Source organism: Haliotis rubra, unplaced genomic scaffold (assembly GCF_003918875.1).
Source record: "Haliotis rubra isolate DU_JTF1 unplaced genomic scaffold, ASM391887v1 Scf124, whole genome shotgun sequence".
NCBI classification, from domain to species: domain Eukaryota; kingdom Metazoa; phylum Mollusca; class Gastropoda; order Lepetellida; family Haliotidae; genus Haliotis; species Haliotis rubra.
In genome coordinates, this window is record NW_025765159.1 from 1,874,537 (window position 1) to 1,900,275 (window position 25,739).

Consider the following 25,739-nt stretch of genomic DNA (forward strand, 5'->3'; position numbering starts at 1 on the left):
AGTTTCTGATTCTTTTTAGCTGTGATGTCATATATGACAAATCATCCCAATATCCAAAAAGTAAGCCAGAAATATGAAACTTTAAGATGTTCAAGATATCTTGATATGGACCCAGTCCATCTACAAAAACAGCTAATTTATTACCAATTTAATGCTATAACATGTCAAGCGAACTATCCTACCACAATAAGAAGAATGTGATTTTTAGTAACGGAATATATTGTGCCTGTTGGTAGACATATAGGATTGCTGAAAGAAGCATGGGTGATACACTTAGGGTATAGCCATTGGAGAGAGGCTGTTCAGATTGCTTGTTGAAACAGGCCCCACCGTTTCATTTTTGAAACTGGTTGAATTATATTTTGATATTTAAACCGATTTTGATATTAAATTTGGATTGATGAAGTATCCACTGCTGATTGGCTCTCCTCGCCTCCATATTGTTTCCTTATGCAAAATTGTTGCTTTTGCGCAGTTGGTTTCCGTGTAGCCAGATATAGAAAAACTAATATATGGTCAGATAGATAAGTATTTAAACCGTAACTTTTTATTACAAAATTCTATTTTTCTTTTGCATGTGTAAGTAATAAATATTACTGTAAAATTTCTACTAACAGTTTATTGTTTACATATATATGGGCATAGATAAAGGATCTTTTATACATGAAACATTTTGGTTAGAATGATTGTAAGGTAGATAAAATGAATTATATATTTAATATTTTAACATTTTTAGATTGAACAATCTTATGTGAATACTTATATCATTGAATATTTATGAAACATCTGACTTAATAGCGCCATTTATTTATTGAAAGATTATTGTACATAAAATGATCCATCATGAATCTCAAGAACCCTGTCCTCATTTGGACGATTTTGTACAATAACTATTAGCCTGGTATGAACGCTGACATAGATCTGAAAACTCGTGTACAATATTCAGAGTATTTACTGGTAGATTTTTGTAATTTATAGAAAAAATCAATCATTAATTATGTGTAAATAAGATAAACAGTATTAAACTTGAATATTTAGATAAATATGTAACAGGTAGACACTGATCAGAATTAAAAGCTGTAGTCATAATAAAATTAGTTCTACTTAAACTAGATTACATGCGGTCATGTTTACATCTACGTGTTCATAGTATTTACATAGTGAAAGTAGTCCTAGCAGAGACAGAAAAAAAACCAAGTGTATGTGGTGTGTGTTCTGCGATAACTACATCAAATGTTTACATAGATAATTTTTTTGAAGAAATTCATCCAGTCATCTCTCCATCAACACTTCACTGACTACACAAGAAAATATGAGAAAAAAGAATATCAACGAATATTCATGACATCTTAGAAAGGTAGGTCGACGGAAAGATACCACTAGGATTCATGTTTATTTCTTAGTAGAAATTTTACAGCATTTATTTTTATATTTTCAATCCTGTCATGGCACCCTGATATTGTTGGTGTTTTGTAATTTGTATGATATTTGTACTGTTGAGTATTATGACACCATTTTATCATTGTTACATCTATTACTATTGTACACTGACAAGGAGGGCTGCTTTGGTTGGGCTACCTTGGAGGGAGACCATGCTCTCAGCAAGACTAGCCTGAATAATCAGGTCTCATCATGCAATGATTGATGAGCATCAAGAATGAATTCAGAGTTTAAATATTTATCTTTTGTTAATAATTTTTAATTATGATAAGGCCATATAATACTTTTAATCTCATCCTGATGTCAATATTCTTGTTTTGGTTTTAAAACCTGTGCATGTTTACAATCATCCTCGATGTGATTTTTCGTGTTTACAAGTATGATCATGTTCATCATAATAATAATATTGTGTTTTTAAATATGATGCAAAACCTGAGACAAAATGGCCAAACAATGAGAACATTGAGAAGCATATATCTTAAGATGAAAACAATAATTAATGTTTTTATACTGAATATTTTAGACATTGCCAGATTATGTCAGTTATCTTGGTTTAGAAGCTGCGGCTTGTGACGGGCATGGTCTCTCCTGACGGGTATGCAGTAAGATATATTTGTGTAGTGTCAATGATGTAAAAGGTCAGTCTTGTGGTCAGTGTACATCCTCTGGTCAAACTGAAGACATCAATGACGTCAGGGAAGAAATGTCGCAGTGCATTTTCAAATCTGGTTTTGTGAAATGTTCTGGTTGGACTGATTCAGTTTTGGAATTTTTTTATGTTTGGCATAGCTGCAAATGTCAAACTGTTCATTCATTTTCATGTTCATATCCACTGTGTTCAAAATGTGATGTCACAAACTGATATTGAATTGTTTGTGAACAATTGGCACGCAAATAGTGTCATTCAATGTAGAATTATCTGAAAATATATATTAATGAACCTTTAATAACGAAATTGAGACCACCAGTTCTTGGTACTCTTAAATCTGGTTGACATAAGATGAAAAATTAACAAAAAGGAATCTAATAGCTCTACCACATTTCATTTTAGTAAAGTCAATCCACAATTTGTATATTACCTGAATTCCTTTCCAGATTAATTTCCCACTCCAACTTTTAGTATAAACTGACAGTCATGATGAAATTGTGATCATGACAAAAACAGCTTTTCAAAAAGTTTAACTGGAAGAAACTGACAGTAAAAGACATTCAACGACATCCAAGTCTGAGTGTGCATTGTGACATTTCTGAATGGTCTGGTATAGGGTGTAGAGAGAGATGTTTGACTGCTTGCATCGTTAGTGGTAGCAGTGCTGTTTAGAGCTCAACATTCTATTTTCCCTATTGCTGTTATTCCCTGTTATAGCACAGCCGTCAGTATTTCTTGTTGAGGTTGGTTATGTACAAACTTGTTGAATGATGTTTCCATTGTCTAGATGTAGTACTTAGTCCGCGACTGTAGAACTGTGCTCAATCATATATATACATAAGCTCAAGAAAAAAAAAAATTCACTTTCAAAAAGATCTACTCAATGTTGTGAGAAAGGAAAAAAGTGATTTTTCCTGCTCATGGTTGTGGAATGAGACATCACTAAACTCAGACATTTTCAATATCCTACTAAAATAATCAAAATGAGTTTATTCCATATTGTCAGTGTTCACTGTTAATTTAACACATAGATGGTTTGAAATACACGTTATGATTTAGGCACCAGTACAATGACTGTCAAATACAAAGTGGCATAGGAACTGGTAGAATCAGCTTAAAAATACAAATACAAAATAACTGGGAGATTCCTTATATTTTTATAATTTTGTTCTTTTATGAACTTGTGTAAAAGTTGTAATGAAAAATTGTCATTGAAAAGCCAAAAAATAGGTATTTGGCCAGCTAGCAAAAAACGTTTTTAGGAGTGTTTTAGAAAGTTGATTAATTGTGAGTGTTTGGTCTCCTATGCCCGTGTATTCACGATGCCCACTGTGTTATAAGCACATCCATCATTTCTTGTGCTATTTCATAAGGGTCATATGTTTTCATCGTTCATGTTTTTTTTATCTAGAATTGTCTCAAGGTTTCATGTGTTTAAATAAAATCTTATGAATAAATGTGGTTCTGGTCTTATTTACTAATGATGTTGATCACTGGATTATCTGGTCCAGACTCGATTTATTTACAGATTGCGACCATATAGCTGGACTGACTGACTGAGTTTGGTTTTACGCCGCTTTTAGCAATATTCCAGCAACATCACGGCGGGGGACACCAGAAATTGGCTTCACACATTGTGCCCATGTGGGGATTCGAACCCGGGCTTGGTCGTGACGAGCCAACGCTTTAACCATTAGGCTACCCCACCCCCACTATATAGCTGGAATATTGCTGAGTGCAGTGTTGAACAACAAACCAACTAACCAATCTTGAGAGTGATGTCTGTTGTTTTATTGTTAAAGAACCCATTCTGCAATATTTCAGCTGTATTGTAAAAAGTAAATAATGGACATTGACCAGTCTGCTTCATAGACAAGCCAGTGATCAATGTTATGGGCAATCATTAATAAAAACCTATGTACACAATTTTAAACATGACAGGATTTATTATCACAGCAGATGTTGAGAAACATTGGTTTTATGTCCAAGAAAAGGAGCCTGTCATCTGGCTTGACCACAGGTTGTCAAGCCACACAGTGACAAGGTACATGAAGGTCGACTGTATTGGTCTGCTGAGCTGTTCAGTCTTCTTCTGATGATTCTTCCTCTGCCTCCTGAAGCCATGTGATCAGAGGGGCAACCTGAAACATGTCACCATGTGATGAATAAGGCAACCAAGGTCAACTTCAAACATGTGACCCATGTGATGAATAAGGCAACCTGAAACTTGTGACCATGTGATGAGTAGGGCCATCAAGGGCAACCTGAAACATGTGACCCATGTGATGAGTAGGGCCATCAAGGGCAACCTGAAACATGTGACCCATGTGATGAGTAGGGCCATCAAGGGCAACCTGAAACATGTGATGAGTAGGGCCATCAAGGGCAACCTGAAACATGTGACCCATGTGATGAGTAGGGCCATCAAGGGCAACCTGAAACATGTGACCATGTGATGAGTAGGGCCATCAAGGGCAACCTGAAACATGTGACCCATGTGATGAGTAGGGCCATCAAGGGCAACCTGAAACATGTGACCATGTGATGAGTAGGACCATCATGTGATGAGTGGGGCCATGAACCTGAAGGGCCATGTGAGGGCAACCTGAAACATGTGACCATGTGATGAGTAGGGCCATCAAGGGCAACCTGAAACATGTGACCCTGTGATGAGTAGGGCCATCAAGGGCAACCTGAAACATCTGACATGTGTGATGAATGGGTCTATCTGGAGAGCAAAATTTGCTGGGACAAATTCTAAGTTGGTGTGACCATAATAGCATTGGTTTTGGACTGCCACTAGGAAATTACATAGTGAAATACCTGATACAAGTGGGGACCCATCAAGAATAAAACGAGTGAATCATGTAATTTATCAAGTCCTAGGACGCTAGGGACTATTCTGCTCCAGGAACAAATAAGGCTTGCTAAGGGCCATTCAGCCCCCGAATACCTGATTTGTCTGATAGCGGGTACAACCTGAGCATGAAGCTGAACATTTTCCATGGTCTCACCTTCTTTCTGATGTCCTTGTGAGCATCAAGATCAGCATCAGGTTCGGGGTCAGCTTTGTGCCACTTGATGAGGACCTGCTCGTCCAGGATCTCCTGGTCGTACAGGAAGTGCAGCAGCTTGACCACAGCACACGACACAGCGCTGTTAGACTCGCACAGCTCCTGGTAGAGAGGGAAGAACACACTCACCTCACGTTGTTATAAAGGCAGTTAGAGAAAGGTGATCCAGCCTTGCAGTTAGTATTCTATTATTACTCTTTAAAGAATCTAGCTATTTGAGTGGCCAGTTGGTCAAATCCCATAGAAATCAGTTGGCCAACCAGCAAGCATAGCCTGACATCATGTTTGATGTGACTGACTGACTGACTGAGTTTGGTTTAACCCCGCTTTTAGCAATATTCCAGCAACATCACGTCGGTTGACACCAGAAATGGGCTTCACACATTGTACCCATGTGGGGTTTCAAACCCGGGTCTTTGGCGTGACGAGCAAACGCTTTAGCCATTAGGTTACCCCACCGCCCCTGTTTGATGTGAAGCCCTTTGCAATGTGAATCTTTTCAGCTTGTCTGTATTCCAAAAGTTAACACAGTTAGTTACTGTTATCACTAATAGATATGTGTTATAGAAATGTACTATTAAATATTATCATTTTTACTTGCTTGACATGTCACAGCTGACTCTGTTTGCACTGGGAGTTTAAATGTTGAATGCGTGATATGAGCCACATGATAAATTTAATCTTTGGTCTTGAGGAGTACAAAACCCATTCAGCTCTTAAAACCCTGTACAACTTGTGACACAGTTTTAGTTGGTTGGTATTTAACACCGCACTCCAAAATATTCCAGCTGTATGACTGCGGTCTGTTAATAATTGAGTCTGGTCCAGACAATCCAGTGATCAACAGCATGACTGACTGACTGAGTTTAGTTTTACGCCGCTTTTAGCAATATTCCAGCAATATCATGGCGGGGGACACCAGAAATGGGCTTAACACATTGTGCCCATGTGGGGAATCGAACCAGGGTCTTCTGCGTGACGAGCCAACGCTTTAACCACTAGGCTACCCCACTGCCCTCAATCTACACAACTGGGATACGATGATGTCGTCTCTTATGGCAAGCATGGGTTAATGGAAGACCAATTCTAACCCGAATCTTCACAGGTCCAACACAGTTTTAATGAGTTTTCAAATAAGGGACATCTACTTGATTGTCTCCTTCAATTAACACATAATTATGATGACACACTATAAAAGAGATAAAGGCTATGATTTCAATAACATTTGCATTAATATTTCACAGAGTTTGATGACACTGAATAAGATTCCAACTTAAACAAGGCTTGTGTGATGCTGTGGCATGCTGGTCAAGACTCACCTCCACAGCTTGCAAACAGTCAAACTGAGCTTCCGCACATTTGATGTAGTTTTTGATAAGGGCACTGTGTTTGGACAAATACTGAAATAACAATGGTAAGATATTACACCTAAAAGCAATAGTAAGCGAAATGTATATTTAAACATCACATCAGCAGGGTTTGTGATCTGTATCAGACACCAGTAGAGATGGATTTTCAAGGATAAAATGGCTCTGGTGGTATCAGAGTCTGGTGATGACCTCTACATGTAAAATGAGTAGGGCCATTTATGGCAACCTGAAATATGTGACCATGTGATGAGTAGGGCAATCTGGGGCAACCTGAAACATGTGACCATGTGATGAGTGGGGCAACCTGAAATATGTGACCATGTGATGAGTGGGGCAACCTGAAACCATGTGACCATGTGATGAGTGGGGCAACCTGAAACATGTGACCATGTGATGAGTAGGGCAACCTGAAACATGTGACCATGTGATGAGTGGGGCAACCTGAAACATGTGACCATGTGATGAGTGGGGCAACCTGAAACATGTGACCATGTGATGAGTGGGGCAACCTGAAACATGTGACCATGTGATGAGTGGGGCAACCTGAAACATGTGACCATGTGATGAGTGGGGCAACCTGAAACATGTGACCATGTAATGAGTGGGGCAACCTGAAACATGTGACCATGTGATGAGTGGGGCAACCTGAAACATGTGACCATGTGATGAGTGGGGCAACCTGAAACATGTGAATGATGTATCTAGACAACATGCTGACAGATAAAGAATTCAGTGAGTGAGTGAGTTAGTTTAGTTTTACGCTGCACTCAGCAATATTACAGCTATATGGCGGCTGTCTGTAAATAATCGAGTCTGGACCAGAATTCCAGTGATCAACAGCATGAGCATCATCTGCGCAGTTGGGATACGATGACATGTTTCAACCAAGTCAGCAAACCTAACTACCCAATCCCGTTAGTCGTCTCTTATGACAAGCATGGGTCACTGAAGATCAATTCTAAAAGGACCTTCGTGGGTTAAAAAAACACCTAAAAAAACAAAACAAAAGAACCCTCAGAGTTCATGGTACCAGGCCACAGATTTTAAATGGATACCCTACTCAGACTGCTCATACTGAATTAGACAACCAGATCCTACTTTTATTCCCATAATGTTGGCTGGCAGGCAGGGTAACAAGAAGTACCATTGTTGAATGTCTTTAGGTATGACACACCTGATGATGAGGCCACTGACCGTCTGCTCTCCTGGCAGACCTTCTGTTCACAAGATCACAGAGGTCCTTCACATTACAATAAAAGTGTGTATGGCCACTCACCGGTCGAAGTATCTTCATCACCTGGACGACATCAGCAGCCTCGCTGTTCTGCAGGGGCAGGGACAGCAGTGCCTTCATCACCAACTGATTCACGTCATTGATGGCGATGTTGTAGGCATGTCTGAGGAAAACCACATTAACATTAGGTTCTCAATGATACTGTGGACAGCAGACCAGTTAAATCATGACATCCAGGGTTGGAAATAACCCATTGCCCGACGTCCGAGTCCAGTGTTTTTTTCTGTCGGGCAAGCAAATTTGTATATCACACTGTACCGGTGTCCAGTTGACTTTCCAAAGTTAATTATGTTGTTTATTTGAAAAATCAACAAGAAAACAGACGGTATAGTGGAAAAATTATCAGGGCAAGTGATTTTACATGTGCCACTGTACTGGAGTACAAAAGCAATTTTAAAGTTATTTCCATCCCTGACATCACAGCTTTAATATTGGTGGAATAGTGTTGACAACATGGGATGTATGGTGCTGACAAGCTTAGAAACATTCAGGAAGAACTGGGTTCGAACCCATAATCACTTGTTCCTGGTGGTCCAAAGGGAGGCAACTCTGCTCATCACATTGAAGAGCCTTAAATGGTCACCAACGCCCCACCTTATAAGACAAGCATAAGATATTGGGAACCAGTTCTAACAACCCGGTGGTGGTATAATAAGGCCTGAGATGCATTACAACCTATAAGAAGACATTCAGATTGCTTACTTTAGTGAATTTATCTCCAGGATAATGTTGTCTGTGATGATGTTATCTTCCTTGGCTCGTATCAGAGTGTCGATCACTTCGGAGTAGAAATCTGAAACATTCACACAGAACATACACCTTGAATGAATGATCACACTAACAAACACGAGCAATTATTTGTTTGTTTGTTGTTTAATGCAAATTAACCAAGAACCAAAATACAAAAGGAAGTCGCATCTTACCCTGTTACTGCTGTCATGGCAACAGTCATCTCTCAAAACATTTGTAACCATGGTAACCACATTATGACCATCTTCTGTACCAATCTTCACGCAACACACTTCAAGACATCCTCAAGTTCATTCACTTCAAAACACTGTGCACACAAACCGTCTCTGATGACATCACACTAAAGATAACCGAAAACATTCCAAGAATTGTTCTGGAGAATGACTGTTTCCATGGCGACCGAAATGAAGCTGAGAATGACCCCGAGGAACATGAGGAGAGGGAGGTGACGAAGGAGGAACATCAGCCAGAAGAAGCAAACCGTGGCGGCGCCATGCATCAAGGCTTGAAACAGAACACCAGAAAACGTGACGGACTAGCGGTTCCCGCAACAATGGAATATGTTCAAACTCCAGGATATAAGTTAGGTATGTCAAACGAGCCCACCAAGATCCCGTTGACAAATGTCCCTCCAATATGTGCAAAAATATTATTTATTGCAAGTAACTTAAAGGCATTTGATTCCCTAATTCTTTTTGCAATTCGCAATTCTTTTTGTGTTCATTTTTCCTTATTAACTGATAAAGTGGGCGGGGCTTGCGTTGTATCATTATGATAAACGTTGTCACAGATTTTGTTTCTGTTATCTACAATTTTTGCATTTATACTTAAATAAGAAGTCAGTAAAGTTACTATTGTTGTTCAACATTCAATATAATTTGTGTTTATGAATGTATGAAAAAATAGGTTCAATAAAGTGAAAATTTTCTGAAATCAGTTCCTAATAAATGACACACAATAGGTAGATCTATCATTTACTAAAAATAATATCATCTATCATATGATAATGGAGAATGCCAAATTATCCAGCCAAACATACTGACGATAATATCACAATCGCAGTCATGTGCCCCCTGCCATACCCTGCCACCCCTGTCCTTTCAAAGAAGTCATAACCCACTATAACATTACATGGCTAATTACACAATATTTCATTCCCACTAAGCAAATAAGACATGACCTTTCAGAAAAACTTAAAAACAACTAAGTAACTGAAGCAGAAGATATATCATCTATTTCCTGAAACATCCTAATTTAAATGTTAATAGCAACCGTTGTAACAATGAAACCTGGTTCTTTTCTTATAAAAACTGATGGCAAAGCCGCAAGAAAGAAATAACCGATTTTCCAGTGATCATGACAGAGAACGAACCATGCCACAACTATATGCCAGTCTCATCCTCAATGGGGGCAGTGGGGTAGCCTAGTGGTTAAAGCGTTCACTCATCAAGCTGAAGGCCCGGTGTAACAGGCCAAACTTTCCCCCTGGCCAAACCTTCCCTGGTGAAACTTTGGCCTAGGACAATTCTCAAAGCTTATGTAGCAGGGTGTGGAGCCTTCCCTTAGATGACATCCTTTGTTCATGTTGACAAGATATTGGTTGACTTCTCTCACTCACTCATGATGTATGCCCCTGCAGTAGTTTCAAACTGACACCTTCCATTCCAGACTTTCATTTTAAAAATATCCAAACACACTTGAAAGCTAGGTGATTAACAATTGTGGAATGCCTCTTAGACTGCTAAGTCTTTACTGCAGTGCTTCTCATGGGCTGTGGAGAGTATCTTCTGTATCAAATGTAGACCATTGAAGTGCAAGATAGTGATGATGACCAGTGTGAACGCTGCCTGTTGGCCAGTGGCAAGTAGATTTTGTGTTGGGCCTACTTCAAGTAGTATGGGTCCACATCACTATCAGAAAATGTATGGATTTGCTTGTCACAATAAGCGGACTATTTCTTAAAATGAGGTGGTGAAGAGTTTAGTCAGTCCTCATGATGGTTTTATTTTGAACGCTCATTTTGACTGAATCATTCAACCCTGTAGTTCAGAATACCCCTGTCACATGAGAAAACACATTCAAATCTCGCTCTATACACATCACATACATATAAGACACACCATACAAACATGTGACCCATATACATAAACCCATCAAACCCACATTGTACATCACATGCATATACTGACAGAAACAAATAAAGGATCAGAGGAAAACGCAAGCGTTCCTTTATTGTTTTCCAGTTTTCATCACCACAGCGCTATTCAAAGCTGGTGATGAAAACTGGAAAATAATAAAGGAACGCTTGCATTTTCCTGCGATCCTTTATTTGTTTCTCTCAGTATATCACACAAACATCACACTTAATTCACACACAACCATGCACACACACCACACCCAATTCTCACACAACCATGGACACACATCTCACTTAATTCACACACAAACATGTACACACATCACACACATCCATGCACAGACATCACATCCAATTCACAGACAACGATGAACACACAAACATCGTACACATCACACACATCTATATATTACACGCCCAACCATGTATACACATCACAGGATGCCTTCTTGACCCGCAAGTCTAGTAGCACTGTTCAGCAGATAACCCAAATAAGAGATTCGACTCACTTCCAGCGTCGTCCGGTATAGGGCTGCCTGATGGAGAAATGTCATCCTGGTCCGTGGCGTCGCTGTCGATGCTGCTGATGTCATCGTCCTCCTCCTCCGACTGGATGGTCAGTCCCCACATGTCCTGGACCAAATCCTCATCCTCGTCATCCGATTCACAGCTTGCTCGGTACACAAACGCTTTGCTCTGACTGCCGAACTCTGGTGTCACATCTAGGTAAAAGCAATAATTACAATTACATATTTTGTTTGTTTGTTGTTCAGGGCCACACTGAGCAATATTCCAGCAATATGATGACAGAATATAAATGTTCAAATCTGATCCATATCCACTGATTGCTATCATGAGCATATCATCATCTTTTCCATAGTTTCCTCTTACAACCAGATTGATGCTCATGATTTCAAAATTTTACAACCAGCAAAGGTTCTATTCTACTTCAGAGCTCCAGATAAGATTTAGCTCATGTGGGTACTGTACCCACTGTATCTTTTTGGAGTGGGTATTATGAATGTTGAGTGGGTATTTCATTTTCCGTTACCCACTGCTTTCAAATATGTGCATATTTCAGTCATTTTACTCACCTAAGTATTATGTGACTGAGTAAGTTTACTAAGCAGGTATGATCTGCCTTATGTCATACCTAATCAAAACCAACTAAAATATAACACTAACAGTACAACTTGATAACAATTGATGTCTTTTTCATTACGCAAGCAATTTGTATAAATATATTCCGCACCCATTAGTTTTAAACTTTTTGTGTATCTAACATTTTAAATGCGTAATTGATAAGCAACAATTATTTTTCAATGCGTAATTTGGAAACTTTCTATGCGTATTTTACCCGGATACGCAGCTTATCTGGGCCTCTGCTACTTAAACCCAGAATCTTCATGTGGAATACCTCTTTTATTGAGCAATATTTTCCAAAGAAAGTTCCAATTTACCTCTGGACATATTAAACTCTATGGGGTCTGCCAACATTCTGACAGCTCATTTGTGCACAGGTGTTAAACGCCACTTCTTGGGGTAAGGGACTAGCATCATCAATCAGAACTTGGACTTATATATCTGACTGTCTGCAGTATCACTATCAAGCAGCACATGACTTTTTAACACCTGGAGTCAACTTTATCATATTTTATAGATGGCTGAGCAATGATAAGTGTAATGGAGAAGGGAGATAATTGAGAGTGGTATGTATGTGTTGTCTTTCTCTTAGTCTTTACAGTAGATGGACGGTGGAGTAGCTAATTGGGTAGAGCATTTGCAGGGGGTGGATACAGCTTCTTGAGAGGGAGGGAAAGAGGGAGAGGGAGAGGGAGAGGGAGAGGAGAGAGAGAGAGAGAGAGAGAGAGAGAGAGAGAGAGAGAGAGAGAGAGAGAGAGAGAGAGAGAGAGAGAGAGAGAGAGAGAGACAGAGAGAGAGAGAGTGGGTCATTTAACAAATCTTCTGGACAAAGGGTGGGTGCCGATCCACACATTCTCTGATACGCTTATGGTTTGCTTGTCATGTTAAAGGCTTGTGGTTCCTCAGCCCCTTTCTCATGCCCTCCACCATAATATTCCGAGTATTGAAACAAACAACAAGCACTTCCACAGAAACATTATCACTTGGCTGTTTATATTTATTTATTTTGAAAAATAATTCTGGAAGAAACAATTGTATGATTACCAGGTTCTGGGGGAGTCTCGTCTTCATCAGCAAATTCATCCACCTGCGGCTTACTGATCAGCTGACAACCAGCTGGTAGAGTCAGGGAAGGTCCAACTTTCACCTACAGGGCAAACAATGGTACAAGTACAGGGAACCAACCAACAGACCATGTGCCAGCGTAAAATATAACACACACCCATAGTTTGATCTTTTGGGATGTTTTTTTCCTGTAGCCCTTCCCACACCATAATATAATGTGTGACTGCCCTGACACTGCTTGCTTCAACCACCCCTGTTTGATTGTATGGTGACGTCACTGCCCTGCTCCACCCATGGTTTGAAATACCACTGACCGGATGGTGACTGCCCTGCCCCTCAGACCACAGGACCACCCCTGACTTGATGGTGTGCCCTGCCCCTCAGACCCCCAGACCACAGGACCACCCCTCAATCCACACCCCCTGATGGTGTCTGCCTGCCCTGCCCTCAGACCACAGGACCACCCCTGACCTGATGGTGTCTGCCCTGCTCCTCAGACCACAGGACCACCCCTGACCTGATGGTGTCTGCCCTGCCCCTCAACCACCGACCACCCCCTGACCCTGGTGTCTGCCCTGTCCCACAGACCACCCCCTGCCCCTCAGACCACTGGACTTGATGGTGTCTGCCCTGCCCCTCAGACCACAGGACCACCCCTGACTTGATGGTGACTGCCCTGCCCCTCAGACCACAGGACCACCCCTGACCTGATGGTGTCTGCCCTGCCCCTCAAACCACAGGACCACCCCTGACCTGATGGTGTCTGCCCTGCCCTTAGGACCACAGGACCACCCCTGACTTGATGGTGTCTGCCCTGCCCCTCAAACCACAGGACCACCCCTGACCTGATGGTGTCTGCCCTGCCCCTCAGACCACAGGACCACCCCTGACTTGATGGTGACTGCCCTACCCCTCAGACCCTTGGACCACCCTTGACTTGATGGTGACTGCCCTACCCCTCAAACCCTGGGACCACGGACCACAGATGGTGTGTCTGCCCTGCCCCTCAGACCACAGGACCACCCCTGACTTGATGGTGTCTGCCCTGCCCTCAGACCCTTGGACCACCCCTGACTTGATGGTGACTGCCCATCTCAATCAAAGACCATCCCTGGATGCCACTCACCTCCCACGCTAGGACCGCCCCTGGAGGAATGATGACTTCTTTGTGGACCTTGACGTCGCTACAGAGGAGAGCCGTCTCGATGACACAGTTGTCTTCCACCACCACACCATCCCACAGGTAACTACCCACTATCTTCACATTCTCACCTGTCAAACAGTCAACAATACATTAGTCTTCAAGTCGGTGACATTACACCCCACAATATGAGTGAATACTATGCCAGGTCAAGATCAGTCATACTGCACCTAATCGTTAAAACACACAGACAGTTACCAGTACATCACTTCCAAAGTACAAGTCCGGTGTTAGTCACTTCAGAAATTTTATCAAAATATATTCAGCTTGAGTGGCTATCATGTCTTATTCATCAATAAGTTTTGTAGTTTAATTAAACTAAACCATATAAGTACATGCTGATTTAAATATACCACAACTTACTAGCATTGGGAAGACTCTTTCCGGTTTGGGGTTGCTGACACATGTGACTATATCGGAGTCAGTGATCAAACGTGGACAACATACAAACATCAACTGATCATTGCACTATGATCATCTTAGTTCAAAATTTATCACATACTGTATACAATAACTGTACTGTTACATTTATTGGTGCAAGGGCATCCTGAATGACAAGGTCACCAACCTATCTGACAGTTTTTCCCTATAACCGAGTTGCTTATGTGTGTGTTATTCCCAACTGACGTTCCGCTTCCGATCACAACATTCTCGGCCAGGACACAACCTCTGTAATGACAGCGCCATGGAATTACTTCACAGCAAGCACAAAGACATCAATAAAACAACTTACCATGCTTGCTTTGAGACAATAATGAAGAAAACGATAACAGTCAAGATGTACATCAATAAAAATAAATAAACAACAAGGTGACCTTTAAGATAAGGTCAAGGTCACCCAAATCAACTGGTGTCTGCGTAATCCAACAATGAAGGTTGTCACCAAATTTGAAGACATTGGGTACAACATTTCATGAGATATCGCGTTAACAAGAGTTTGAAAAGTGGTCAAAGTGCTGTGGTGAGCTTGAAAATAAGGTCAAGGTCACCCAAATCAACTGGTGTCTGCGTAATCCCCCAATGTAGGCTGTCACCAAATTTGAAGACATTGAGTACAACAGTTCATGAGATATCACACTAACAAGCGTTTGAAAAGTGGTCAAAGTGTCGTGGTGACCTTGAAAATAAGGTCATGGTCACCCAAATCAACTGGTGTCTGCGTAATCCCCGAATGTAGGCTGTCACCAAATTTGAAGACATTGGGTACAACATTTTATGAGATATCGTGTTAACGAGAATTTGAAAAGTGGTCAAAGTGTCGTGGTGAGCTTGAAAATATTGTCAAGGTCACCAAAATCAACTGATTTCTGCATAATCTCCCAATGTAGACTGTCACCAAATTTGAAGACATTGGGTACAACAGTTCATCAGATATTGCGTTAACAAGAATCGGGACGTACGGACGTACGCCGCTGAATACATAGTCCCCCATTCCGCGTTGCGGCAGCGGACAATAATAAAAAAAATAAAATAATAATAATAGATAATTAAAACTAACTAACTTAGACTACACTAGACTAGAAATGAAATGAAATGAAGTAAAATAAGCAATCTGGGCTATGGTACAAGGACCAGACCCCTTTTTTAACAACACTGTATGACTGTCATAAGCCTAATGAATTTACTGTATGGGAGGTACAATCATCTTAGTGCTACAATCACTTCAAGGGATGGGACCCCGAAGCCATAGAAGGTAAGGGAGGCAACTCTGTAACAGAGGTAGTGTGTTATGTCTTTCTTTGTTACATTCAATATATATACATCCTTTCCACTTCATGTTACATTCAATATATATACATCCTCTCCACTTCATGTTACATTCAGTATATATACATCCTCTGCACTTAATGTTACATTCAGTATATATACATCCTCTCCACTACATGTTACATTCCTACTTGAAAATGGTACAAGAAACCTCACACTCACACAATAAAAGAAGTTGTTACCGTAAAGTTTGTCAATAGTGTACTTCAGTGTGGCTGGGGCAGAAAATAGTGGCCGTGAAAATTGACAATTGTGAGCTGAGTAAGTTTAGCAGTTATTGGCTGTTGTTTGTTGTCCTTGAATATCAAATAAGATTTGCAACATTTATGTATTTTAAGGGACTGCATTTCTCAATGTAAAATTCACAACAAAACTTCACTTCTTAATTTGGCCAAATGCTAATGTTTAATTCAAACAACAGTAGTTTCTTAGAGGCCTTTTCCCCCATGTTTCAACTCATACCTGGCTAATGTGATGTCTTTACTGAGATACACGTTGTGTCTTCCATATGACATGACGTCACGTTCCAGGGACGTCATGTAGCCATCGGGCACCAGGGGATATGTCCACCGACTCATCACATCATGGCTGAAACACAAGACAAGTGCTCGATGTTGAATAACATCACTGCTGAGAGAGGCATTTTAGAAGTAATCATTACAAGGAGTGAAATACACAATGCAATTTCAGAAAGTGGCCATATGTATCCGGGATTCAGCATGTGTGTGGGTTCGAATCCTGAAGGTGTAATCCCAAATATAACATATGTTACATTACAAGGAGTAAATATGTTAACAAATATCTAATATACTCGATATTTATGTTTCTCTCCATTACATTATATTAGTTCATCTAGCTGTTGAACTCAACACGTAAAGAAAACACTTCTATAAACCAAACATCTCCACCATCAGCCATGATGTCACTAAAGCTCAGCTCAATAATTTCGTTTTTATCAGGTGATCAAGTGTAAGGAGTAGACATGAAACTGAGGAAAATTGTGTATTTATCATTAAAAAACGCAGTCTGAAGAAGAGAGGTGACGGAAAAGTCACAACATTAATGAACAAGCAGTTGTCACTAAGGTGACATAATCCCCCGTCGTAAATTATCAAATCAAACTTAATGAAAGTGAAGGTCGTAGTTTAAGATGAAGTTAAATGTCAACAAAAACATGACCAGTCAACCTCTCTTGATATCTTGCTCTGTAGCTGTTCAAACACACCAATATTTTCAAGACTCACTATGACTTTGACATGAGTGAGTGAGTTTAGTTTTACGCCGCACTCAGCAATATTCCAGCTATATGGCGGCGGTCTGTAAATAATCGAGTCTGGACCAGACAATCCAGTGATCAACAGCATGAGCATCGATCTGCGCAATTGGGAACCGATGACATTTGTCAACCAAGTCAGCGAAACTGACCACCCGATCCCGTTAGTCGCCTCTTACGACAAGATAGTCGCCTTGTTATGGCAAGCACATGGGTTGCTGAAGACCTATTCTACCCCGGATCTTCACGGGTCACTTTGACATGAATGTCATGGTGAATGAAATATGCAAAAAATAGTAACAAAGAAATTGCTTATCAAAAAACATTCAAGAGAAGTCTTGAAAGTCTATGAAGAAAATCCAGTGAACTGTTCTTGAGATATGTTGCTGACAATCTTAACATACTGAAATCTTCAAATTGTTGCTGTGACCTTGAAAATTACATGAAAGTCCCCATCGACTGGGCCCTGCACTTTCCCTTGATGAAGCTTGGTGTCAAATATGAAGAAAATCCAGTGAACGGTTCTTGAGATATCTTGCTGACAAGGGTAAAACATTTAAGTCCCCTTGTGACCTTGATATGAAGGTCAAGGTCACCAAACCAGACTGGGACCTTTCGCATACAGTGATGAACCTAGGTACCAAAATGAAAAGAATCTAGTCAATGGTCCTTAAGATATTCCAATTCATATGTACATATGAACAGACAGACGGACGGAGCCTAATACTATATCCCTCGTTTTACGCTTAACATGCAGCGGGGGATAATGACATTTTTCCGAAACACGTTCAATACATATTGCCCAAGCGAATAAAGACGAACCATACATACAGTATTTGTTTCTTTATCACTCATCTTGAAAGGAATTCAACTTGAAAAAAGTCTGAAAGGACGGTACACAAGTCTTCACTGCATACCGACAGCATGGAAAGTGACTAGCAAGGTTAGAGTTACCTTCTCTTGCCTGCAGACCAGGTGCAGCCCTGCAGGGGTGGTCAAACAAGACAAAAGCAAGATTTTTGTTTTGTAAATATATCATTCAAAATATAGTTACAACTGTCCTAGGAATTTTTAATGGACATAAAAATGCTAATAAGTACCCCAAGGATGACCTCTTCTGAAAAAGAATGTGCAGTGATATTGAAAGTGAATTTTGCTGATTAAACAACTCACCTTACTGCATCGTACATCTGCAGGTTGGATATTCTGGCAGCATACTCATCCCTCACAACAGCCAAGTGTATTGTGTTTCCAAGAATCTGTAACCATGGTAACAGAACTTGAATAACACTTTAAATTTACATAAATAATGAATACATCCAGTGAGTGAGTTTCTGGTTTACACCACTTTTAGCAATATTCCAGCAATATCACGGCGGGGAACACCAGAAATGGGCTTCACACATTGTGCCCATGTGGGGATTCGAACCCGGGTCTTCGACGTGACAAGCCAACGCTTAAACCATTAGGCTACCCCACCGCACCAGGACAAGCCTAGACTACAAGAGACCAAAGGTATATGTTTCGGGAAATTCTCCACGACCATGTCAAATGCTTACCTCTTCACTTATGAGAATTCCACGGACAAAGTCATCGCGAGATTGGTAGTCGAAGTTGTCCGTGTAGAGTTGTGGTACGAGGGGCGTACAGATGCACACCTGCGAATCTAGCATGTCATACCTCACGTCCACATCTGTGTGCTCCACAAACACGCTCTGTGAAAAACAGAAACAATCAATATGGGACTCAGGAAAATACTGAAAAAAGCATTTAAAAAGACAGGTGAGGTGAATTGTCGCTCGATGATGCTGTTGAACAGTGAATGGGTGAGTGAGTGAGTTTAGTTTTAAGCAGCTTTTAGCAACTTCAAACAATATCACAGTGGGGATGCCAGAAATGGGATTCACATGGTACCAATGTTGGGAATAGAACCTGGGTCTTCAGTGTGACGAGTGAATGCTTTAAGCACTAGGCTACCCACTGCTCCATGTTGAAAAGGTTTAGGTTATCGCACATATCAATGATGTACCTGCATGTATTTGTGTGGCAACGTGAACTCATCTTGATGAGCCGGATGAGACACAGTGTACTGAGTCCTGGTTGACAGTCCCTGTCTTATTCCTTTAACACTGAGCACCAGGATACTATACCTTAACATCTTTATTATGGCAGATTTACAGGACGTGAATTCCTGAGTCCTATACAAATAAAAATTGACAATGGACGCAACGAAATTTATTACCACAACCACAGGGACGCAGAAAAAGTCAAAATACTTTTTGTAAAAGTTCCAATCAAGTAACAATAAGTTATCACTGAGTTTGCTGAGTTATGGTATCATTTGCAATTACTGTAACAATGTGATGATCATGATACACAATACAATAACAGTATTAATAATAATATTTAAGTGTCCAGGACCTCTGAAAATTAAGAGTATGAGTCCAAGGGACCCTCAGATACAGGACTCAAGGTAAATCCCTGTTATGGCCTTCTGTTCTCCATGTAGACGGTCAAGGCATTGATTAAAAACCTTCTGTTCTCGGAGTGGATGTTCAAATCAAAAGATCACGGAGAAAGTCAAGGCATTTAATCAACAACCTTCTGTTCCCTGAGCAGAGGCTCTATCTACTAGATGACGAAAGCAGTCTCGGGCGTCACAAAGGTGTCAGCAGGCAAACACTTTATCCACTAGGCCATGAATACTTATTTACAGACTAGCAGACTTCATCAAACAAAACCCGTGAAGGTCCGGGTTAGAATGAACCTTCAGTAACCCATGCTTGTCGTAAGAGGCGACTAACGGGATCGGGTGGTCAGGCTCACTGACTTGGTTGACACATGTCATCGGTTCCCAATTGCGCAGATCGATGCTCATGCTGTTGATCACTGGATTGTCTGGTCCAGACTCGATTATTTACAGACCGCTGCCGTATAGCTGGAATATTGCTGAGTGCAGCGTAAAACTAAACTCACTTACTCACTCATCAAACAAACAAATGAATATTACATCCTGAATGTAAAACCTATTAACTTCCAACACTGTAATAAGTTTATTGATCTCTGCAACTTACCACTGGTATATGAAACTTGTTTTGCTGGTATGCCTTTTGATAATGCAGAACCCTGTTTGTGTCACTCTCCACTGCAACAAGGATTTCGTCCTCGCTGCAGCGTGTACGGTGTCCCGGTGGGGCCTTCTTGCACACCAGCGTCATCACACTTGACTTGTCCTTCTCTCGTCGTTTCCTGGAACAAAGACACAAACCTTCAATGCTTGAAACTACATGCCTATGTACACATCACCAATACACAGATCCTACCATTCTCAAGTGATCACTATAATTTGTGGAACTGAAGCTGTATCTGTAATGTGGAATTAAAATATTCATAATGGCTGTATCCAACAGCTTTCTGTCTGGTGTACACAAGTTTTCCCCTGTGCAATCTACCAATTTTTAAGTTGAACATGTTAAGAAACACCAAGCATGATATACTAGTATTAGTAGAATTTTAAAGCAATGATCTTAAGTTCCTTTCTACAGAATCTTTTTCTGGTAATCAAAATTTGGTTTATCTACTGTCATGTACAGTATTCAGATACAATAATAAGTGAACTGTCAACCATTCACCAATAACAACTTAAAGGCTTGCCAAGGTTTCATTATTTTTATTGTAAAAGCAAACTACTGATAAACAATGGGTTCAGGTGAGCTAAAAATACCCCAAAGAATGCAGCAGCGTAACCATAGAAGTTAACCACTAGTTGACATCTACAAACATGGAGCTGAATCTTATCAAAGCGAAAAAGGGATTAACAACTTAGGATCCAGGCTTGGCTAAGGGAGGCAACTCTAGACTTCTGGTTTCTTAAACCACTTGGACATATTATCAATGCAGAAGCAGCTGAATATAACAGATCAACCAAACTGGAAGTAATTTTATGGATTGTGAAATCCTTACAAAATTAATATACACATTGTAATTCTAGATTGACATTTACTTGTGCTCTTCTAGTATTTTCTTCAAGTTGATGTTGGCGACGATATCTCCTGAAACGAGGATGAAGTCACTTCTGACAAGGGACTTGCTGTCGATCTCTCGCAGAGCATCTCCAACTGACATGCATCCATCTGACAGTATCGGGCTGACCTGCATTGGCGATGAACTATCATTCCATTTGGAATTTCTGAAATAAAACACACAATGTATATGATGACCTTGTGGCTTGATGAGATGCCGATGTTGCCAGGTAGTCTGTCATACAGAACCTGGATCAAATATACACAGCCCATGCAAATATAGAATATGTGGCAAGTCTAGATTACCAGTAATACCACTGATTCAGGAAAATGAAGACATCATTGGGCTCCTTTTAATTTAATTTTATTTAATTTAGGAACCATTTTCCTGTAAAATGTGTTCATTTCAGAGACTGGATGTTAGTCTTGAGGTCAGCTGAAATGGGGTTTAACTATGGCTGGCTATCGATCAAGATTATTGATTATCGATAAATATCGGAGTAGTAACTTTGACAAAAATGCCTAAAAATGTTTGGTGAGTGGTGATATATTTACGAGTATGCATGGATTACTAACAAAACAGCATCCTGAACATAATTTTGAAGCAATCCATGAATAAAATACAACTTTGTGTATTGTGTGAGTGAGACTTTACTCTAGCACCAAATTGTATGCATGATATTATTGATGTCACAATTTTCATATCGATAATCATTAATGTTTTAATTGATGTTCATAATTGATGTCTAGGGGTGGTGGTGATGATTTTTGTGGAGAAGCATGTAAAATGTGAATTAACACCACCGCAAAAATTTCATTTAAAAATAAGTGCAAAACATATGATGTACAGAAATTACCAATGTTTTGCGAATGCAAATCGATGTAGGGGACATAACTCTAAATTTGTTTTTCTTGTCGCCTGCTAGATTTTATGTCATCTGAAAATCTAGTATTGGCCAATTGCCTAACTCTGGTACTCCGATATGATCTGATACCCTTGCTTCAAACAGTTCAAAATTAACATTGAGGTGTTTGGAAAGATAAATACGTTGTTCACGGTCCTGATAACACCAAAGAGGGTTGGGGTGTTGCATCTCTTTAACATTGTTTTGTATGATGAGAATTTGGGATCACCAGCATACCATGCAGGTGGTCTTTTCCTTGAGGGACAGTTTAGAAATGACCTACTTGATGTGTGTCCTGATCTGGTCAGCCAGATGGCAGCAGAACACAAACACCTCCTGGACTCCTGCTGCATACAGGAACTCCAGTGTGTAGTCCAGCAGTGGGACATTCACCAGCGGCAGGAGAGTCTGGTAAATAGAACAATAGTGTACACATGGAATGACCTTACCTTGAACTTAATGAATATTTAATCATCTTATGTTATATTTGGGACTACACTTTTTGGTAAAGCACAGATTCTAGTAAGTTTTGGGGTGGAGTCCCTTGTGAGATCTCCCACACTTTCGAGTCATGGTAAGGATCTTAATCACCATCTCACAACGTCAGCAGTCCACCCACACAGCCACATCTTCAAAGAAAATGGATGTCGGACAAGTGCTAGCCTTGAATCTGTGGCATTAAACAACAAACCGACCAACCACTGCAATAAAAATATCGTTTACACATGCACATTATGGCAAACAATAAGGTGCTGATAAAAAAAAATGAACACTAATTATTTGTCATAGAGATAGCCCTCATGGTCCCATAGTAAACTGTAGGCTGATTTAGTGATTAGACTACCCGGATAGTCTTTCCTAATTTCAAGGTGCCAGTGTAAGCTCAATCCTTCCTATACCAAATGTAAATGACAAAAATGGGTAAGAGTTCCCCACGTAACCCCTGCTTGAAATGTAATCTGTTTATTATGATTATTTCAAAGGGTTAGGGTTTAGGTTTAGGGTTTAGATTTAGCATTATGTTAGGTTTAAGGTTTGGGTTACGGTTGGCTTTCTATAGGCATTAAAGGATAAAAAAACAACGGGGCTTACGGGTGGAAATCTTTCCACTGACTGGACTGATTTGGTTTTACGCAAATATTCCAGCAACATCACGAACACCAGAAATGGGCTTCACACATTGGAAATCTTTCCAAAAAATGTGTGCTAGTACACCCTACAAGATTTCTAAATGCATCAGTTCCCATGTGACAAACAGGGTAAAGATTGAATCTGTAGAACTTTGGCTATTTGTGTCCATATGCTGACAAAATCTAAATTCATGATCACATTGAGTGAGTCAATTCAAACAACAACAATAAAAACCAACAAATTGTTGCAGGTAAAATTGACGCACAATGTCAGCTATTTGTTTGAAAATGGCATTATAATGAAACAGGCAGCATTTTCGATGTTATGCTACAGAAATATTATATTGAACGATTGCCATCTCGATCAGATTTGATAGAATGTGTGACTTGGGAAAACAATATGTCTGTCAGTTCATTATGTGGTGTACGTAGAAACCTCCTTTCAGTTACCCGTGGACGTCTCTGTGTGACTGGTCCAAACCGAACATTGAAACTGTCAGCGATTACAACAGCTTGTAAAATATCTTCTTGTTTCAAGTCCTCACGTTGACTTGTTTTCCCTTTTGGAGCCATTTTGTTTCATCAGGTAGACCAGTCTATGACGGAGGGGTTGGGGTTTGAAGGCGTTCACGCGACTTATTTCTTGAGCATTTTATTGTCTATAAAATAAGTAGAAAGATTAATCTATGATGAAACACAACAAATTTGTCAAATACAAAATTAGTATGCTGATACACACTGGACATATCTCGAATGTTTTCGTTACACTATAAGAAATATTTCCCCTATTTGTGAAATAGACTTAACCCCAAGGGAGGTAACTCTAATCGATTTCCGGTTCTTCTTCGGCACATTTTGGTTCGAAGGAAAGATTGGCCCTAAACGACAAGACTTGTAAGTCTGCTGGAAGAAGTGAGTATATTTAGATATCATGCTTATGTTCATATTGTGTTAAAGGATTTTGTGAATGTAAACCAAAAAACGTCTAATAAGTAAGAAATATTTTTCATGATAGGGCTAACAAGACCCGAACAGGGCCAAACAAAATAAAGTTGCCACACCCAATTCTGTCACACAAAAGTATCTAAGACGGCATACAGTTCGCTGTTTTCCTGACACAGCCTTATGCCTCTGTGCTGGTTGGCTATGTCATTCTGGTCATGCGTCACTGATCTCTTATTCATTCACTGTCAATCAGCCTTCTCAATGAATTTCAGTCCAAGGGACGTCGGTACTTTTACCGTTATTTTTAGGGTCTACTTTTAACCTCTTTTATCCATTAACTGCTCCTCTTGTAATTCCACCACTGTGGCTTTGCTCCAGTGGTATGATATTGGCTAATAACCTTGCAAGTTGTGCACTAAACCAAACATTGCAATTTGACCCAACTTGGCCTCAAAGGGCACTAATTGGAATAGGCCTCAGTTCACCACTACCGCCAAGACAGTTTCCTGTGCAATGTCTCTTTAAATGACTTCACTTTCTTCTCCGACTATATGATCTCTACTGTATTGAGACCACAGATATCACTGAGGACCTATTATCATGATTATCAACACCTTGTTTTCAAGTACACATGCTTTCAGTTACGATGATGAATAGATTAGAGTTATTTCCCTTTATAGTATTATCAGCTCAATAGTATATCTCACAATAGCGTAACCTGGTGTCGTTCAGAGAGTCGCATATTTGTACATTTAAACTGAAGTAACGAGTCATCAATCTTAATTTGTTCTCATCTTAATATCCAGTGCTCAGGACACTAACTTAGTGACATGATTAGGCAGATTAAACCCTGAATTGTGTCTGCACACCTGTATGTAAAATTATAATGGAACTGACTAAGCGTTGCTAATTGTGTACAGTTAGTGTTAATGCCTACCAAGTATTTCTTGTGGCTATTAGTGGTGGTCTGATTAATAGAAATAATCGAAGATTGGTCGCAATGACTAAACGACTAAGCAATCGATCATGTTTTCTCATAATCAAACACAAATAATTTTGGAACACCTGTTTCCATCAGCAACATTTTTCACAAGGTTGGTTTTGTCTGTTGCAATTCATAAGCACTACAAGCTCGTTCCTTGTCATGATAGAATTTATCTTAAAGTTAAAGACTCCAGGAAATTTATGTTCCTAACATACTTGTCATAGTGAAATTTGTAAATGCATTTTGTGCAATTTGCAAAAACCCAGAAAAGAACTACTAAGGTTTTTCTATATTTTTGTGCATTAATAAACATAACCATGATAATTTGATATATGACGCTAACCAATTACTTTGGATGATTGATTGGTTGTAATGAACCAATCATCAATTGTGAGATTTTAACCAATTCCCAACACTAGTGGCTATACAGCTACAGTTGCTCATAACTCTTATAGCATTCTGACAGGAAACTGACTTGTTAGCAAGCAGATACTGACTTCAAACACTGATTGTGCCCAAGATGTTTATCATGTTCTAACAGTAACACATGAAATGGGAGATAAGATTCCATGACAAGGACACACCTAGC

At 40.0% G+C, this 25,739-nt stretch overlaps 1 protein-coding gene across 3 annotated transcripts in view; it reads right to left on the reverse strand.

Moving 5' to 3' along the window:
- Positions 1–4,015: 4,015 nt before the first annotated feature.
- LOC124266229 (translation initiation factor eIF-2B subunit epsilon-like) overlaps positions 4,016–25,739 on the reverse strand; it is a 46,354-nt gene continuing 24,630 nt past the window's right edge. The window contains exons 1-16 of one of the 3 annotated variants that reach the window (XM_046701045.1): positions 23,671–23,827; positions 22,374–22,498; positions 21,167–21,352; positions 20,238–20,412; positions 18,723–18,878; positions 18,337–18,422; positions 16,353–16,478; positions 14,692–14,792; positions 14,049–14,194; positions 12,902–13,004; positions 11,224–11,436; positions 8,530–8,620; positions 7,810–7,930; positions 6,483–6,563; positions 5,104–5,265; positions 4,016–4,230 (exon numbers count right to left, since the gene is read on the reverse strand). In XM_046701045.1, the coding sequence (XP_046557001.1) occupies positions 4,171–4,230; positions 5,104–5,265; positions 6,483–6,563; positions 7,810–7,930; positions 8,530–8,620; positions 11,224–11,436; positions 12,902–13,004; positions 14,049–14,194; positions 14,692–14,792; positions 16,353–16,478; positions 18,337–18,422; positions 18,723–18,878; positions 20,238–20,412; positions 21,167–21,352; positions 22,374–22,498; positions 23,671–23,793 (2,055 nt within the window). In that variant the 5' untranslated portion in view covers positions 23,794–23,827 and the 3' untranslated portion in view covers positions 4,016–4,170. Of the gene's footprint in view, positions 4,231–5,103; positions 5,266–6,482; positions 6,564–7,809; positions 7,931–8,529; positions 8,621–8,750; positions 9,082–11,223; positions 11,437–12,901; positions 13,005–14,048; positions 14,195–14,691; positions 14,793–16,352; positions 16,479–18,336; positions 18,423–18,722; positions 18,879–20,237; positions 20,413–21,166; positions 21,353–22,373; positions 22,499–23,670; positions 23,892–25,739 lie in introns of those variants that run through there. The other 2 variants (XM_046701046.1, XR_006895687.1) reach the window with 2 other exon arrangements.